General features: G+C 45.9%; 6 protein-coding genes across 6 annotated transcripts; 3 read left to right on the top strand and 3 right to left on the bottom strand.

Annotated features, from left to right (window-relative positions):
* Positions 1-1,284: 1,284 nt before the first annotated feature.
* On the top strand, positions 1,285-2,369 carry F9C07_2255646 (ankyrin repeat-containing domain protein; the record flags this gene model as incomplete). Its single annotated transcript, XM_041285554.2, has 1 exon — positions 1,285-2,369. The coding sequence occupies exon 1, from the start codon at positions 1,638-1,640 to the stop codon at positions 2,367-2,369; it is 732 nt and encodes a 243-aa protein (XP_041145263.1). The 5' UTR covers positions 1,285-1,637.
* A 2,447-nt stretch (positions 2,370-4,816) lies between these two features.
* On the top strand, positions 4,817-6,963 carry F9C07_1473220 (uncharacterized protein). Its single transcript, XM_041291406.2, has 2 exons — positions 4,817-6,337; positions 6,402-6,963. Exons 1-2 carry the CDS (start codon positions 4,871-4,873, stop codon positions 6,777-6,779), a joined length of 1,845 nt encoding a protein of 614 aa, XP_041145262.1. The 5' UTR covers positions 4,817-4,870; the 3' UTR covers positions 6,780-6,963.
* A 1,173-nt stretch (positions 6,964-8,136) lies between these two features.
* On the bottom strand, positions 8,137-10,407 carry F9C07_1473181 (cytochrome protein). The gene is made up of 3 exons (XM_041291395.2): positions 10,387-10,407; positions 9,097-10,324; positions 8,137-9,039 (listed from the first exon to the last, which is right to left on the bottom strand). Exons 2-3 carry the CDS (start codon positions 10,225-10,227, stop codon positions 8,689-8,691), a joined length of 1,482 nt encoding a protein of 493 aa, XP_041145261.2. The 5' UTR covers positions 10,228-10,324; positions 10,387-10,407; the 3' UTR covers positions 8,137-8,688.
* Positions 10,408-11,092: 685 nt separating this feature from the next.
* F9C07_7572 (uncharacterized protein) lies at positions 11,093-12,229 on the bottom strand (the record flags this gene model as incomplete). Its single annotated transcript, XM_041285547.1, has 1 exon — positions 11,093-12,229. One exon carries the CDS (start codon positions 12,227-12,229, stop codon positions 11,093-11,095), a length of 1,137 nt encoding a protein of 378 aa, XP_041145260.1.
* An 826-nt stretch (positions 12,230-13,055) lies between these two features.
* On the top strand, positions 13,056-13,889 carry F9C07_7571 (Alpha/Beta hydrolase protein; the record flags this gene model as incomplete). Its single annotated transcript, XM_041285552.1, has 1 exon — positions 13,056-13,889. The coding sequence occupies one exon, from the start codon at positions 13,056-13,058 to the stop codon at positions 13,887-13,889; it is 834 nt and encodes a 277-aa protein (XP_041145259.1).
* Positions 13,890-14,160: 271 nt separating this feature from the next.
* F9C07_1473279 (uncharacterized protein) lies at positions 14,161-16,539 on the bottom strand. The gene is made up of 3 exons (XM_041291394.2): positions 15,608-16,539; positions 15,276-15,537; positions 14,161-15,216 (listed from the first exon to the last, which is right to left on the bottom strand). The coding sequence occupies exons 1-3, from the start codon at positions 15,914-15,916 to the stop codon at positions 14,432-14,434; spliced, it is 1,356 nt and encodes a 451-aa protein (XP_041145258.2). The 5' UTR covers positions 15,917-16,539; the 3' UTR covers positions 14,161-14,431.
* Between the last annotated feature and the right edge of the window lie 469 nt (positions 16,540-17,008).

Here is a 17,008-nt window from a genome sequence, read left to right as displayed (position 1 = left end):
ATCTGAACGAGAAAATTTTATTACTTGATAGAATTTCCCTATATATTGAATCTTTCATTGATAAAGATGCATGAACCTTATTAAAATTACGACTTGGGGAATAGAGCAAAGGAATGGGTGCAGGGGAAGGGAACCGAGATATTTATTGACGCCTCACGAAGGCAGCGAGTCTTCCACTATCTAGCTAGAATAACCCTGTACATACCTAAGTTAGACCCGCTGGCTAGCCAACTGGCAGTCGGCGACCTGAGTAGGGCTCCGAATGGGAGCCCGTATTCGGGCACGGAGTATAATGCCAGCCTTTCTCTCGATGAACGTACATGAACCTTATTTTGATCGAAAACTCACACCATTCGACTTCTAATATTGCCTGGGCACTAACGCTATTTCTAGTTGACATAGTCGACTAGCTTTGGGATGGCTATGGCGTAAGATGAAGGGGTTCTGGGTTGTGTTTCTAGACGTTCTACTCCGTAGTCTTCTAACCTATTTTATCGATAGGTTAACACTATTATTGATATGAATTAATGATATCTCGAGTCCTAATGTAGTTACAGTAATATTGTTTTGTACTACTAACTAGATTCTCTCTTCTTATTCTTATATGGTTTGGTAATATTCTGAATATAGGGCCTCGGTAGAATTATTAGTATCGTAGCACAATACAGTAGACTTTAGTAAGTTAGGATGTAAACCGGATTATGGGCTTAATCTTACAGTTGTTTATTGAATAATCAGGATACCCAACTACCCGAAAATGCCCGGATGCTTAAGCCCTTCAAAAGGCATTTGATAGTGCTTTTTCTGGTTGGCAGCTTATATAGTCCTTTGGTATGGACTCTATGGGACATAATGAGATAACATAGGTGAAACAACATATAAAGGGTGAGTGTTTCATTTCGGCTTTGGTACTTGACAAAGGGACGTAACTCCTAACAAAGGAAGTGCGGTTTCACAGCCGAGATTGGATATCTGGTAGCTGGTAATAATGAATATGAGGAACACAATATAATCCGAGAACTTTGAAGCTTGAAATACTAGAAATGTTGCAACACCAGAAGATATGGTGAAGGAGCCAACCAATAAGCCAAGTACCACGCCCTAAATGCAGCACTTAATAATAACTGGACGTGGATGTTGACACTAAAATATGAGATTAAGCCACGGTCACTAACAATGGTACTTGGTACAGTAAAACCTGTATCGAAAATTTGACAGCTGAGAAACAAGATGGTTCACATTTCTTATATAAATGCCCATTATATCTAGATCGAAGTAAATGTGTATCAATCTATCATGTCCCCATTCTATAAGCCCTAGCCCTTTCCCTTGATGCAATGAAAAAGGCATGATCGTGGATCACGTTTCCCATTATACCTCACGTATTATGGGCCTCCGATATGTTTTACTCGACAAAGGAATGACTACCTATCCAAGGACAACAGTCAAATTGTATTGTAAACAATCGAGTTTGGTTTCTATGCAGACCTTGATACTTATTCAGAGACTATCCCCTCACATATTATGAAAGGGTTCAAAATGTTATACTGGTCTAGATTACCATTCGTTAAGTGTCGAACTATCTAAGTAGCCTTTCGCTATACCCTGCTCAATAAGGTAAATCTTCAACATTACTCATGGCAAAGCTAGTCTATCTCGCTGTCGAGATTCTTCTGCATATTCTGGGATATCTCAGCAAGTCGACACTGAATTGTTTCAGCCAAGTATGCCGGCACTTCTACTGCATTTCCAACTCGACACTTTACAAGAAGAACACAGCCGGAGCATTATGGCAAGCAACTGAAACAGGAAACGTCAAAACCCTACGCAAGCTGCTAGAATATTGTCCACGGACCGAAGAGCATGATCCGCTATATACCATATGGAGCCCCCTTGGTCACACACCAATGTCAGCAGCGGTATACGGTGGAAGCGCAGAAGTAATCCAGACCCTCATAGACAGCGGTTTCGACCCGACTACTAAAGACAGAAACGGCTATACACCCCTCTCCCTGGCAGCATTGTATGGCCAGACTGATATAATTGCAATTTTGTTGAAGACTGGCATTGATCCGAACCAGAAAGACATGTATGGTAGAACTCCTTTAAGCTGGGCTGCCGAGTATTGTCAGTTATATGCTGTGAGGATATTGTTGAATTACGGTGCGGATCCTGAGTGTCAGGATGATGATTATTACATCGTTGAAGCTAGGGCTAGGCAAGAAGGGCTTTATCTAGTGCCTCTCTTCTTGATGAACCATGAACGGTTATATAAGAAACCCATCCCTCGGAAGCCTGTAGAGTGGGCCGAGCGAAATGATTGTGCGGCTGTTGTTGAGCTGCTACAGCATACATACAAAGGGATATAAGAAATATACTCCATACATATTTGGTTTGATTGGTACTCCTGGCGCTAGCTCATGGTTATTGGCTTCGTGAATGTAGGACCTGAGCCAAAGTTCCATCCTTCCCCTATCTGTACGCTACTTAGCTAAAGCATGTAAAGAGATTGATATATACATCCATGATGACCGCCGATCTTCTATCTGGGCTTCCTAAGACGTTCTGTTTTGGGCAAATTTCACTTTACTGCAGAGTATCTACATATCAAAGAGTTTTATAATTTCTTTCTTTTTTTTTTTCCTTTGGCATTTATTCATTTTCGATTCCCGTTAAACTGATGCCCCTTACTGGCTACACATCGCATTCATGTTATACAAACGTTACACATCCAGTGTCGTACTACCGGTGCAGCCCGTTATAGAGGACAATTCACAAACAAGTTTTGATGGAAGAGTAAAACATCCACTATTCATGGCATTGTAAACGGGGTACAGCCGGTTTCATATGCTTTTACTGAAGGAAATGGAAGTAAAGACAACTGTAATCATATGAGTCCCCTGTCTGAGGAGACAAAAAACTATGTTTGGAGTCACAATGATGGGCTGGATAGGAGTACTGGTTATGGAGGAATGACTGAAAGCAATATGATACGTTTCTTGCAGTTTGTTGTGGTGAGCCCCTCATGGCCAAAGGAGACACAGGATGCATCGTTTTTGAATCAATTCAAAGGATGATGTGAAAGCTGAATTTCTTGGAACGGTAATGAATCCACTCAACGGCTCACCATGTGCTCATGCCCTTGACAGATATAAGTAGCCTAGTTGAGGGCTCTGCAAGTTGAGAAATTTTTTCTTCATATTTATACCAAATTCTTTTCACAAAGACAATATGTATCAACAATTGATGATATTCTGCTTTGCCCTAACGACTTCAGTGGCTGCCAATCTGTTTCTCGGAACCTGTACGAATGTTGAATTAACTCTCAGTGGCCACACCTTAGTTGCAGATTGCAAATATAAGGATGTGGACGACCATGAACATGTGTTTAAGTCAGCATTGGACTTGAATCATTGCCTTAAGATCAACAGCACCGGGGGACTAGCACCTGAACTTGAGTATGTATATTACCACGGGACGATGGTGCTTCGAGCTGACTGGAAGCAGTGGGTATTTCTTTTCCAGTATGAAGGCATGTCGCCTTGACAAACCTGCAACACTGACCTGTGACGGGAAAGGTCATGTTAGTTACGATCTAAGTAAGTACTCTTAGTATCATCAAATAGTAGCCATATCTAATTGGAAGCTGTTAGATGATGTCGTATTTAACGAGAAGGGTGTTTTGGGTTGCGTGAATTACACAAGTATAACCCCTGGATTCATCAAAAGACAATCGGTTTGATTGAGGGATTGGACCTGCGCGTCCAGGCTGTGTACAATCCTGGATTTGTTGTTTTCAGGAATTTGCACGCCGGATGTACAGGGCGATCTGCTGAGAATACCGATATGTTGACTTGGCTGAACTTGTGCATACCTTGCTTAAAGACCTATGTAGTGTGGAAAAATAAGATGAGGTACTAAAATTCGCTGAATTTAGGCCCTTGATATCTAAATACGGATTCAATATAACTATACTAGTATACGATCTGTAATAGTACCCAATCTTATGTACTGTGGGAAACGGCGGATAGATCTTCCTGAAGACCTCCGGTTCTAGAAACAGAGAACCATCTCCTGCACGTAATGTACATGTAGTCAATATCTGTAAGCAATCAGGCACCTTGCTTGACATTGGAAGTCAACCAATTTTACTTAGTGAGACATTTGGCCAGTCCATTCCTATGTAATCCTATGTAAATTAAAGAACACGAAAATGAGAGTACATGCAAGGTGTGCCTTGCCTGGGTTGTCCAGGAATATTCATGGCCAAAAACAACATAAGTCAAGACTTAGGAGCTTACACATCCGGTCAGTGTCAGTGGAAGAAGCCAAGCAGCCTTCCGAGCTATTATGGAAGAGAGTTGAGAAGGCTCGACGAAGAAACGCGACTAGCTCGTCGCATACCAGCAAAGATGAAAAGAGGAAAAAAAAAAAGAAAGAGATACAACGTTCTCTGACTAAATCATTCCTTCAAATGATGCCCAGCGAATGGGAGCAGTAAGCAGAAGGAAAGCACTAGGAGTAGGAATGGGCAGAATGTCGTTCAACATAGTACCGCACGCAGTTGCAACAAGACAGGTTTTAGATAGGACGATATTCGGACTGAGTCAGTAAGTTGTTCCCCTATGAGCAGGCTCGAGCAATTTATTCAATGAATTAGAACACTATAGGGGAGGGTTTCAGAGGCAGGCCCATACGATGATAAGCTCTCCTAGAAGATATCCTCTTGACTGTAACGCGCCCGGAAAATTATCAGTAGTTGATTCGATAGCAGAGCGGTGAAGAGGGGCAATATTCTCATACCATCACACTCTCCCCCGCCCCTGCAACCTTGATACTTCGACAAAAAAAGACCGTTGCTGTTTCAAAAATGACCGGCATTTCATCCGTAGCGGACCCTCTCGCCATCCTGCCTCCTGAGATCGTTCTGCGCATTTTAGAGTTCACCCCTATCTCCGCTCTCGCATCCCTTACCGCAGTCTCCAAGGCCTGGCACGAATTTATCGACGTCACACATCAAGAAGCAATCTACACCTCCGAATCCAAAACCGTCCAACCGCCTGGAGGGGCCCGTGATTTCTCTTTTCTTTCCGACAATACCAGCTTCACGAAGCTGTTCGAAGGCACCGCATCATGGAAAGACCTTTGTAAGCGCCAGACACTGCTCGCCCGTAACTGGGCCGAGTCCCAACCAGTTTGCCGGGAGTCGGTGGTGCAAATCGGCAACGACCCTGTCTGGCGATTTCGCCCGGACTTCAAGCGTCGGTTCTTCGTTTCCACATCCCATGCCGGAGGGTTAAATGTCACTGATATGGACACGGGCCAGCTTCTGTGGCGTCTTCCTTCCACGTTAGATAGTGACGAGGACGCAGTTCGTCCATACGCGCATCTGGAGTATCAAGACGGAATGGCTGTCTTTGATCGCGAAGGAGATGCGGTCGAGGTCTGGCAGGCGGATTTGGAAGGCGCAGCACGTGGAGAGTTCCGGCGTATTGCGGTCTTGAATCACGATTGTCAGACAAGAGGCTTTCAGTTGTCCTACTGGACACTCTGTGTAGTGTCTAGCCAGGGACGGGGTTTTGTGTACGATATGACACAAAGACCCCCCAAGTTGACCACGCGTGTTGAGATCGAGCATGGCGCCATCGGCCATTTAGACCAAAGCAAGGATGCCGTGATTTACTCCATGGGGCCCGGAGGCTATCATGCCTATGATAAAACAACTGGCGCGTTTTTGGGCGCGTTGCAGCCGTCACATTGTACGGACAAGTATCATATTTGTCCACCGGCTGTTAGTTCTATCTCGGCGAGCGCGGCATTGGCGGGAGCCATGCGACACTTTCCGCCAAATCGGACATTCCCTCTTGGGGCACCTCGCAAAGATAGCCTGACGCCGCTCAAGATTGCCAAAGGCCCGCTCCCACCACCCAGTGACCCTGGGCATGTTAGACATGGTGAAGACGAGTGGGGAGCTGGCATGTTGCACGGCAACATTTTCGTCGGCTTCTCGCGCGCTGGCCGTGTCTTCGTTTGCTCCAACTGGCGCAAAGCTCTGCAAGGCCCAGATAGTCTCGCGGCTCACAGTTCCCTGATTGAATGCGAGTCGGATGGGTCGGGATTTGACCTGGGTGGCTGGTTATCTGTGCGCAACCACCGCCTGATGTTCGAGATCGAAGACCGGATTTATGTCGTAGCGCTTGACGATGATAATAGAATTCAAGACATCGATTGTACCGCTCGCGCATCATATTCGCTCCTCACTAGCTCCGCACCGCAGCTTGCTGTGCCGGTTAGTTTCATGGCGCTGTATGATGATGCGATAATGACCACCTACACTGTATGTTCTACTATAATGACCAATATGAAAATAGCAGCAAGAAAGCTAACATTAAAACCTGGAGACACTCGGTTGGCGCCAGCCCCTTCCAGGTGATGCGGCTCCACAAGAACAGGAAGCTCACACCCGTCTCTTCCCAACCAAAGCCATCCGCGTTGTCAGCTTAGCCCCGGACCTTTCTAACGACAAGTCTTCATCAGCCGATACAGCCCAAGGCACAACGGCTATGGACTCTTCGTCACCAGAGGCCTGGCGCTCGCCAGCACAAACTGGGCTGTTGCAGTTAGTTAGTATGCTGGGTAACGAGCTTGATGACTTCGATGATGAGCTGGAGATAATGGAAACAGAAGATGACGATGAGGGGTGGGAGGATGCGGATGAGACTGAGAGTGAGGACCATGAGCAGGAGCATACGGCTGCACGTGCACATGAATCAGCCTAGACTTAAACCTCAGTTATGAAGGAGGGTTGCGTGTAAGGGGTTTCGGGGAAACTTACTTCTCCGCGATTCCCACATCACGGATCTTCACCCTGTTGGTGTATCCAGAAGCAACTACCGACGAGGGTCATGGTACGTGGACCGCGCCCGTGTACCGATGTGATAATGTAGGCGACGAGGCGTGTCACGAAGACCTTTTCGATCCTACGGACGCTGTTGAACAGCACTACACGCAAGGTGGAGACTACTTCGAGGCAGAGACAAAGGTAAGAAACTTGGCCTGTCCGTGTGTGAGACCATAGGTACAATGAAATCACGCCGGTTTGCAGTCTGGACAATACGGGGCAAGATCCAATACAGACCGACATCGAATGACTATCATAATGAAATCACATGATACCGGAATGATTTTGCCAGTCAAGCTTCCAACTCTATCTCTAGTGGAGAATCGTTACAAGCAACAAAATACAATAAAAGCAGGTTCGAACAGATGGAAGTCTACGATCGGGGAAACACAGGATACATCTGAAGCACAGCGCTCACCATTGAACTTCGTAGTAGAAGCTCAACCGACCGGATCAAATGGTGGCGTAACAACTACTCGGGAAAATAGCACGAAGAATAGTGCTAGTAAGTACAATATAAAGGTTTGGGTTTGGTAGAGCGACAACATCAGTCGTACTCTCTGCTCTGAACCACGAGGAAATATTAATTACCTTGTTATTTGTACTAACAGAGCCAGGTCTCAAACACTGCAACAGCTCTAGTATTCGTCCACATCTACAGTGCGAGAACGAGCAACAGATCATGCTATAAGTATTCTTGAACAGTGAATATGTAAGAGCAAATCTACTTCCTCAAAGCTATTGGCGCAGATCGCGATTATCAATGCGTTAGCTTCAGATAAACAATGGCTTGGGCTCAGACATTCAGACCTAAACCCCTTAGCTAATAGCCAAGTACACATGTTTCTGTGGCTATGCAGCATCGCTGGCTTTAACCATAACGATATACACCACCACGAGGTACGCAAAAGCCGGCCAGCGTAGCACTTCAAGGTCAAGCTCAAATAAAGTAAGCAGTATTTGACGAGCGTGATAGGGGCACACGTAAGTGACTACAGCGTGTTCGATACTCGAACGAAGCTTTTGAAAAGCGTTCCTCAAACAGATGGCTGCTTTCGCATTTCAGCGCCCTGTTGCTTCTGCGATTTAAATAGTAGGCATTTACCACTAATCGGCAGCAGCACGGTATATAGACTACAGACAGTGTCTTAAAGTAGTATCCAGGATAATATATATGAGCTAGTTTTAGGTCTCTCTATAGACTTTTATCATGTTATCAAGCTTAGGAGACCCAACATATCTGAACCTTTAAGTGGAGCTCCTTTTTTAAACTCATTATTTTCCTATAGCACAATTCTCGCATGCCTTTCTCTAAAGAACAAATTAATGTAACATCTTGTTAACCTGTTCATTCTCTTTGTTATTCCCACGTATACTTTGACTCGCTCTGTTTCTCGTTGCGAGAAACATTATCAGTCTAATGTGGTAAAGCTTTGAGTCAACTTTTGTATTCTTCAGGTAAACTGATGAGTGTCGATAATCTAACTGAACAATGCACACCTATAGCCTATAAAGAAGCCCCAGCACTAGCAGCGCATAGGATAATCCGGTTCTTGTGAATTTACTCTAGGACTATTACTATCATTGTGTCCATATCAATGTGGTTAATTGTCAGGCCCGCTTTATATCACACCTATCCTTTCTATTAACGCAACCGGGACATACTATCCACCTATATACAAAGGGGGGGGGGGTTTGTAAGATCAACTGAAGCAATGAAGGCAGTCCCACCCAGAACCCGCCCGGATCCCAACCAGAAACGGGGGTTTCGGATCCCCCGACCAATCCTAGCCCCTAAAGCTCTCTCGCAATTTCAGCCTGCACATCAATGGAGGCTTCTCCCACAAGGTGTACGCCTTCTGGTCAGACCATTGTGTACTTTCCTCGCACAATTCCAAGTCAAAGTTCCAAAGCACACGTGCGAGTATCACGCGCATCTCTGCATATGCGAGGTTTCTTCCGATACAATTGCGTGGTCCTGTAGAAAACGGCTGCACAACTCCCCGATTATCCGAGTAGAATGGAGAACTTGGATCACTCTTAGCTTCTGGTAGCCATCGCTCGGGGATGAAGCGGTCTGGAGCATGGAAATTGGTTGATGACCAGTACGCTGCGGACTGGTGAACAGAAACCTTGGTCTATGTTGGGTTAGTCTCAGTTATCTGTCATGTTCTAGATTAATCGCTTGCTCTTACCCCGGCAGGGATATCACATCCGGAAATACGGGTGGGTACTAAGGTCCTCCGCTGTAGACCTGTTGGCACGGGTGGGTATAGTCGGAATGCTTCATCGAAACAAGCCAGCATGTATGGCAGCTCCGCACTGGCTTTTTGAGCGGTTATCTCGGGTTCGCTCTTCATCACAGAGCGCACTTCGTCCGTTAGCTTGGCTAAAGCTTCAGGGTTGCGTAATATCCAATATGTCGCTCCTGATAGTAGAGTTGCGGTAGTTTCACTGCCTGCAATAATCAGGATGTTGGAATTGGCCTCGAGCTCCGAGTCATTTAGGCTATCCTTTTCGCCGCGGTTGCGCAACATCGAGTCCATAAAATCACCGCGGTTGTAGGAAGAGGAAGTTTGGAGTCGCTTCTGAACCGTGATTCTTGAGTGCTCTAATTGCCTTTTGCGTGCCTCCATTATGCCTTTAGGTATAAGGCCGAGAATAGCCTTGAATGCCAAGGGATATGCGTCCTTCAACTTTAAGAAGGGAATTGCCTTGATTGACGCGAAAATGGTGGATACCCAATGGTGATACTCCGAGTTATCTAACCCACCAAAGGGCTCACCAAAGGCCAGGTCACCAATGATATCAAACGTTGTAAGGTTATACCATTTGACCATGTCAGCTGGTAGGTTCGACTCGGCAATCCCTTTGAGTCTCTCTATTAGCTTATCCACGTAACTGTTAAGAAGAGGCTCTTGGGCCTGAAGCCCTTTGGCAGAAAATGCATGTGATAGAGCCTTGCGATAGCGACTATGATCGGTGTCGTTCGATGAAATTATGTCCAGCGTATTGCTGGCTGAACTCAAAACTTTTGGGAGCTGCTGATGGCCATGCCCGTATATGTCTTTCCATGCCTCCGCTGTTATGAAGGACACTTCATCACGACCAAATCTAACAACGGGACCGTACACAGCATGGTGCTGACGCATATCGATGTCAAACCTCCCTCGGATAGCGGAAGCATGTCGCATAATGGGGAAAATAATCCATGACTTTGGTCCTGGAATTCGTCTCAGGGGGTGAAAATAGATGTACCATATGGCAGCTAACAAGGAATAGAGGAAAAAGGCAATCACCAGCCACAGTAGTATGTTGAATGGCATGGCGACAAACAGTCAGGTGGTAAAACCAAGGATAGAAAGGGCGCATAATGGGTGCAGGCCAGATTTATATAGCCTTTCAACGGTACTTAAGGCCGTTCTTCAGACCAATGTGGGGTTAGTAGCACACATTGAAAAGGAGGGGGTGGGGGGGACGCATACACTGTCTGGTTATGGGAAAAGGTTCGGTCACCATGCATAGTATACATGCTCATACAAGCCAGTTGAGGCATAGCACGTAGTAATACAAATTTCCTATGCATTGAAATACTAGTCTCGGTTTGAGATAGCCGGACGGATCATGGGATTGAATCCGACAGAGCAGAAACGACCGGCTTCGTCCAACTCCGTTCTCCGAGATCTCACATCTAGTCATGGAAACGACGATCATCTGAGGAGGAGACGACTTGCAGAATCGGATCAGCCTACGGGGAACAAAATCGAGCTTCCTAACGGGTTGGAAATATTACCAAGTTTACCAACAGCCATGCACTATTATATCAGCCAATTAGATATAACTATTTAGTAGGTTCACCTTAATTATCTACTAATTAATGGTCTAAATATTCGGATTACCGACTAATCTGGTTCCAAAAACATTGACCGCTATTTTAAATTCTAGATTTCAGTATAAATTACCCCTGGTGAGGTGACCGCTGACTCGCCTGTGTCCCCACCACCCCACAAGCAAGTTGTAATTGGATGACGCAACGTACTCTCAGGTGCTCGAGATGATTTTATTTGGGGACTAGAGGGTGAGCACGTCGGAAAAGAGTTTTATGTAGCCGGCTTGGCGTTGTTAGAACTACGGTAGTACTGCTCGTCATGGTGCATTGATAGGCATACAGGAGTGTACAGAATGTTTTGTTCAAGAAGCAGGCATTGGGTCAAAGATGGAATAATTGAGAGTTCCAATATCCATACCGACCAACAGCTCCGGGTATTGGGTTTGAAACTCATCGGATAGACCCCATCCCTCAATTTTGGTGAAGGTATCATAGAATTCTTTATGTACTCGCAATGAATTCGTCACGTCAGGCTCCAAAAAAGATTTGCCCCAGGGCCACCGGATTCTGAGACTGCATGTAAACGCGGCGAAAACCAATTTGAGGTCGTATTTGTGGAAAGTCTTGACTAGGTTCGCACGGAGAACTGGCCACATAACAAAGTCGATGCAACGCGGATGTGGGCGCTGTAGCTGGTCGTTTATTGGCCTTTGAAATCCAAGCAGACGGCCGAAAGATTCTTGGGAAGGCCGTGTTAGCCATTTTATCATGTTGTAAGTCAGAAGGCCACTTGCTAGGTGTTCAGGATCACAGATGGGCCAAAATCTTGTCGCCTTGTGTATTCTATCGGCTAAAAAGTTTTGGCTTGACCCGTATAGGAGTTCTACCGGCGAAGGTTCGTCCGGTGATGCCTGCACGAGATCCGGCCGGTTAAAGCAAGAGTAGAGGTTCTCGGAAATATGCGGTTCCTGAGCAAAATTGAGAGGGAGCCTACTCCAAAGAGACAAATCTAAGTCGCAAACAGGATTCAACCCGGTGAACTTGGCAGGCGAGAGCGGTGTCCCATTGGACGACTGGACCTTGGATCCAATAGGGGGTGCCGATTCATTTTGGGGATATCCAAAGAAACCCGACGGATGTCCTGAAACTGTTGGATACTGAGCAGTATGGTGCAAGCACACGTGTGGTATAGCGGAGCGGACCTTCGCGGATTTCGGTGGCCGGCCATCGCAGTTCGCCAGTGTTTCATTGTTGTCTAGCTCAGATGTACATACTACTTCTCGGATGCGTTGTTGGGCTGACTGTAGAGCTTCATTTTCAGTTTGGAGCTCCTGTATCTCTTTTTCGTACGCTTTACATTGTTGCTCTAGTAGGACGATATTCGCTTCGAGCGAGTGGGTGTGATTTAACCGGTCTGCGCGGAGCTTCTGTTGGGCGCGTCGATCACGAGCTCGCTTCTTGTCGATGGAGCCGACAGACTTAGGCTTTGAGGCCTGCATGTTTAAAACATGATATCAACCGTGTATTCGATGTTTATCGCGCAGTAGTTGAGTGAGCGGAGAAGGAACTCCCTCGGGCGAGTCAGTGGTGTGGGGCTCCAGCAATCTAGTGCGGATGAGCCGGTGGACCCACGCTCAACTAACAGACGGTGGTGTTAGATAGCCTACTACATACACTCCAAGCCAGTTATTTCACATCACTTGACATACTTGTCACGCTTTCATTTACTTCAAATCAGACTATCTGAGATAATATCTATCTATATCTCAAACATTATAATAATCCGAAGTCTCACCAGACAAACCCCCAAAGAAAGTATCATGTCTCGAAAATTTGGCCACCGTCATAACTTCAACAAAGCAACTATTACTTGGTGCATACTTATCACGATAAATCCAATAAGAAACCTTACCGCTCGTCGTGCCGCGGAATAATGGCCTGCCAGGAGCATCGATCACTATACTTGTCATTGATGCTTGATTTTCTACAACAGATATTTTTCGAATCAAGGGAAATAAAGCCTGGTCGCTCTTCAGTCCTGACACTACGCTTTGATAGGATGCTATCAGGGAGTGCCAATTATACAACCTTGATGACATCATTTACTCTTTCAACGACACGGCACACGTTTGTAGTGATTTGTGAGATGCTTCGCATCGGGGTCAACTAAGAACGGAAATATTAAGGTATCCGGTATCTCGGGTTGATGTTATCGCGAGGCCCACAACACTCAGCATATTTGATCCCCGCATGAGTATGCACTTTAGCTGAACAACTTTTACTTCTTGCAAAGGTCATTTTCTATTCCTCCTCGATAACGCCAGAATGCTCGACGCGGACCTATGCTGGCCTCTATGGGAGGAGAGCTCAGTGGAAGGAGCCTTCGAACTCGACGCACCGGAAGGCAATATAGGCCAGGCAGTTATCACTAAAGTCGAGCGTCCTTTTCTCCTTGGTTACCGTCCAGCCAAACCCAATGGACGGGGAGTGTTGATTCTAGGAGGCGGCGGCTACGTTCAGCTCATGGTTGGCCGGGAAGGCATCGCGGCAGCGAAATGGCTAACCAGCCTTGGATTCCATGCCTTTGTTCTGGTCCACCGATTTCCAACCGCAGATACAGGTGCTGAGGCGCCTTTAAACGATGCCAGACGCGCGTTCAAATTAATGTCGGAATCCGGGCTCATACCGCAGGGACAGGGCATCTGCGGCCTCTCTTCGGGTGGTCATCTCGGAGCTGCGCTTATGGCTCAATATCCTGAAACATGGACATCGCCTGATCTAGATGTTCCTCAAGCTCAATTTGCCATTATCGGATATGGACCAATCTCGACAAATGCGGCTGGACGTACTATCGTTGCGAATAAGCCGCCTCTTCCGCCTCTGGAGAAGCAAGCTCTCTACGATGAATTACAGCCAGATGTCCAGCTAAATGCTCCCGCTCCACCTACTTTTATTGTTTATTCTAATAATGACCCCGTTGTCCCTGTTGTCAATGCCTATCGTCTTGCCGAGGGCATAACTAAGAGTGGCGGCTCTGTTGAGCTTCATGTCTTCGCGGATGCGCCTCATGGCTTCGCATTCGATACGGAGAATTTACCTGTTTCTAACTGGCCGTTGATGTGTGAAGCATGGCTCAGACAACATAGTTGGATAGAATAGGGTCTCATTGATATACAGCTCTTCAGAGGACTCGTGGAGGGGGTTTGTGACAAGGAAGTCGAAGAAGATGGAGATTTCATGTCTGAGGGTTCATAGGTACAGGGACTGGGTCTCTTGTTTTCGCATAAAGGAAAGAATATTAGGGTCCCTAAACGATCAACCAATGTATCATTCTACTGCCTCTTGAAGTGAAACTCTTATGTTCTATATGTGCATCATCAGTTTATGCCGACATGCTTCCCCGGGGTTACTTCATGGAAGCAGTGAGATGCTCCAACATAATTTTATTGATGGGGCAGCTGAATTGCCAGTGCCATCGTGGTAAAAAAAAATGCAGGGGTCATGGTATTCGGAAGGTTGCCGTGTCATTTTTATTTCTCTTTCGCTTATGTATAAAAGCGCTATCAGCTGAGTTAGTTTTTATCTAGGGATCAACAGTCATCCATCTTTCCCTTTATGGGAATTTCACTGCTGGGCAGAGTAACTAGATAGAATAACAACACAGGCCGATAGCTAGACCTAGCATCTATTCACGACCAATGCTAGGATTCAACCACGGGAAGCCCCCAAAACCTCCGCAAATCTTCCTTCAACTTCAAACAAGGCCACCCGAGGTGAAATTCTGCAGCCGATAACAATTCCAAGAGGACCTTCGTTTCCCTCGGATCATGGAATAGTTCACCGCATAAACCAATAGCCAAGCCGGCAGTAGATCGGGTAGTATGGAACTCAGGATTTGTTAAAGCAACCCCGCATATGACTCGAACGCACTCCCGTATCTTGTCATCGTTATCTTGCATGCGACGGAATCGCCCAATTCGAAGTGCTGAGGCATCTGGATCAGATGCCAAGAGGAGAATGCGACATAGTTCCGAATACAAACGGGCTGCGACGTGGCAGTCGTTACAATACCATATTTTAGGGAAGCAACTAGACGGTGGATCCTCTGCTTCGCTATAAATCGGCGTGAAGGCATTCGGCCTGCTGTCTTCCCAGTCCTGGACATACCGCATCAGATCCTTCCAGCGATCTTTAGTCCTGAATATGACATCGCCATACACAAAGTCGGTTATCTTCGCCGCGTGGGCGATGATTCGGTACGTCCACATTGCTTCAGAAGTTGGACCCAGTGATGTGTCAATATTGCAGTGGTCAGTGAAAGACCCTACCGGTCGTTGTGTCAGGTTGGCGACGAAGATTTCTTGTCGTAAGACTACGATTAAGGCCGCATCGGTGAAGCTTGATGTGCAGATGTTTCCTTCTTTGATCCGAACAAGGATATGGGCAGATAGGGTGTGGGAATCTACAATCTCCCTGGGAGAAGGCTCTGTATGCGACGACTTAGTACAAGTGCTTTAGTAAGTGCAAGCACGAGGTTGCACACACCTGTCATTTCTTCAGAGAGGCGAAGAATTACTGCTGATACAAAAAGAGACTCGTCTAGTGTCTTTTCTGAGTTATCAAGGGCTGATATCAATGACTCAAGACAGTATTGTTGGTATTCATCTGCAAGTAATCTCTCGCGTTCTGAATGCGAGCGCTGATGTCTCGCAGCTACCGTCAGAACAGCGTACAAGAGGATAGGATTACTAGACGCAGAGCTGGCGATGTATGTATAAAAATGCCGGCTCGGGTCGCAGTAGTCAAACTACGGTAAATTCGCAAAAAGTACAGTTAGTCCTCTAGAGTTTACAATGTAGAAGCCAGGGAGCACCTACCCAAGGAGAGAGAGACGTCATAAAATATTTGAAAAGAGACGCTTCGTATTCGCTTTTTAATGGCGACAGGGGAGATCCAGATCCGACGGGGCATGATGTCGGTACAGAATTGGACATCTGTGAAGGAGAATGTTGAGACGACTGCTGATAGTCGTTACGGCCATGTGGCCTTTTGTTTGATGGACTATTGCTCTCAATATCCGCATCATTCTCATTAACAAACGTAATGTGGCTTGCCGTAAGACTGGGCTGGAGTTGACGGTCCTCGGAACTGTTCTCTACAGAGGCGTACTCAACAAAGCGGAACATACCATCCTTACGGCTTATGCATGGCTTATTTGCCCGCCGGCAGCCATAGCAAGGATTACCATCTGAGCCTCCTTTACCTTTATCGCGTTAGTCATCTCGTGACTTGAGCTACTGTATAAAGTAGCTTACATCGTATATGACGGGTTCGACACCGGTCACTGATTAATCAGTACACTTTTCCATGACCTCAAATTCGTGTGCTGCGGGATGGCTGAGCGAGGAACTACATACCAAGCTTTATGCCGCCCCAAACGGGTTCTACTGGTGGTCTGAACTGGTGAATGATTGTTACCACTCATAGAAGACCAGCTAAAGTCAAGTCATGAAAATAAGTGTCACAGTGGAAAAGATGGAAATTGGTAAGCTTTTTGATAAAGAGTGGAGAATCTTCGGATAAACAGTATGCAGGGTCATGTGATTGGTCTGTCGGCATTTACCAGTGCCGGGATGTGGGGCTAGGCGAAAGTGTGTGTATCAAGCTGTCCAGCGACGAGCGTACTAGCTAAGCTGCCAGGTGAGTATACTTAAGGTCTCAATAGCAGGTTAACTAAAACTTATAAAGCTACGCCTACCCTTCAATTCAGTCAAGACATAGAACAATACAAAACTAGACAATATATAATTAGTCAGATATCCACACCACGAGTAAATGATATAGGGTTTCCGCCAACATAAATCTTTTCACTCACTGATACCTTGTAGCCTTAAATTAGTTACTTCCCCTAATGTCCTTTTTCTGAGAATATATCGTTTGAAGGAAAAACAATTGTAATAAGTTTACTCGCTCTATAGCAGATCTAAAGTTATTTGCGACTTGCACCAGTCCTCAGCACGTTTAGACGATCCCAATGTAAGCAGAAGGCTTCTTGTGAGTTAATTAGGCTATTCAATGAGATTGACAATGAAGAGATAGAATATGCTCTGACGGAGAAACCAACCTTGTGTTCAGGTATATCACCAAAACATGCAAAACTTGCAAAACTTGCATTCGCTGTTATGAGACAAGGATTAATTTATTTCTCTTGAAAGGATGATCCTTGTACCGAGGAAATATTTAATCAGGAGAAGCGAAAATGAGGAAACACAACTGAC

This window comes from Aspergillus flavus, chromosome 3 (genome assembly GCF_009017415.1).
Source record: "Aspergillus flavus chromosome 3, complete sequence".
NCBI lineage: Eukaryota > Fungi > Ascomycota > Eurotiomycetes > Eurotiales > Aspergillaceae > Aspergillus > Aspergillus flavus.
The sequence above is the reverse complement of the archived record's forward strand: the minus strand, read 5'-3'. Positions and strand labels throughout refer to the sequence as shown.

Bases quoted from the DNA above. Each gene is read 5' to 3' on its own strand.
- F9C07_1473181 (XM_041291395.2), bottom strand. From the start codon at position 10,227: ATGCCATTCAACATACTACTGTGGCTGGTGATTGCCTTTTTCCTCTAT. The intron at 9,040-9,096 runs GTAAGAGCAAGC...AACCCAACATAG, and splicing joins GATGTGATATCCCTGCCGGG to ACCAAGGTTTCTGTTCACCA.
- F9C07_1473279 (XM_041291394.2), bottom strand. From the start codon at position 15,916: ATGTTCCGCTTTGTTGAGTACGCCTCTGTAGAGAACAGTTCCGAGGAC. The intron at 15,538-15,607 runs GTAGGTGCTCCC...AATTTACCGTAG, and splicing joins TGACGTCTCTCTCTCCTTGG to TTTGACTACTGCGACCCGAG. The intron at 15,217-15,275 runs GTGTGTGCAACC...CGTCGCATACAG, and splicing joins CCTCTCTGAAGAAATGACAG to AGCCTTCTCCCAGGGAGATT.
- F9C07_1473220 (XM_041291406.2), top strand. From the start codon at position 4,871: ATGACCGGCATTTCATCCGTAGCGGACCCTCTCGCCATCCTGCCTCCT. The intron at 6,338-6,401 runs GTATGTTCTACT...TAAAACCTGGAG, and splicing joins CGATAATGACCACCTACACT to ACACTCGGTTGGCGCCAGCC.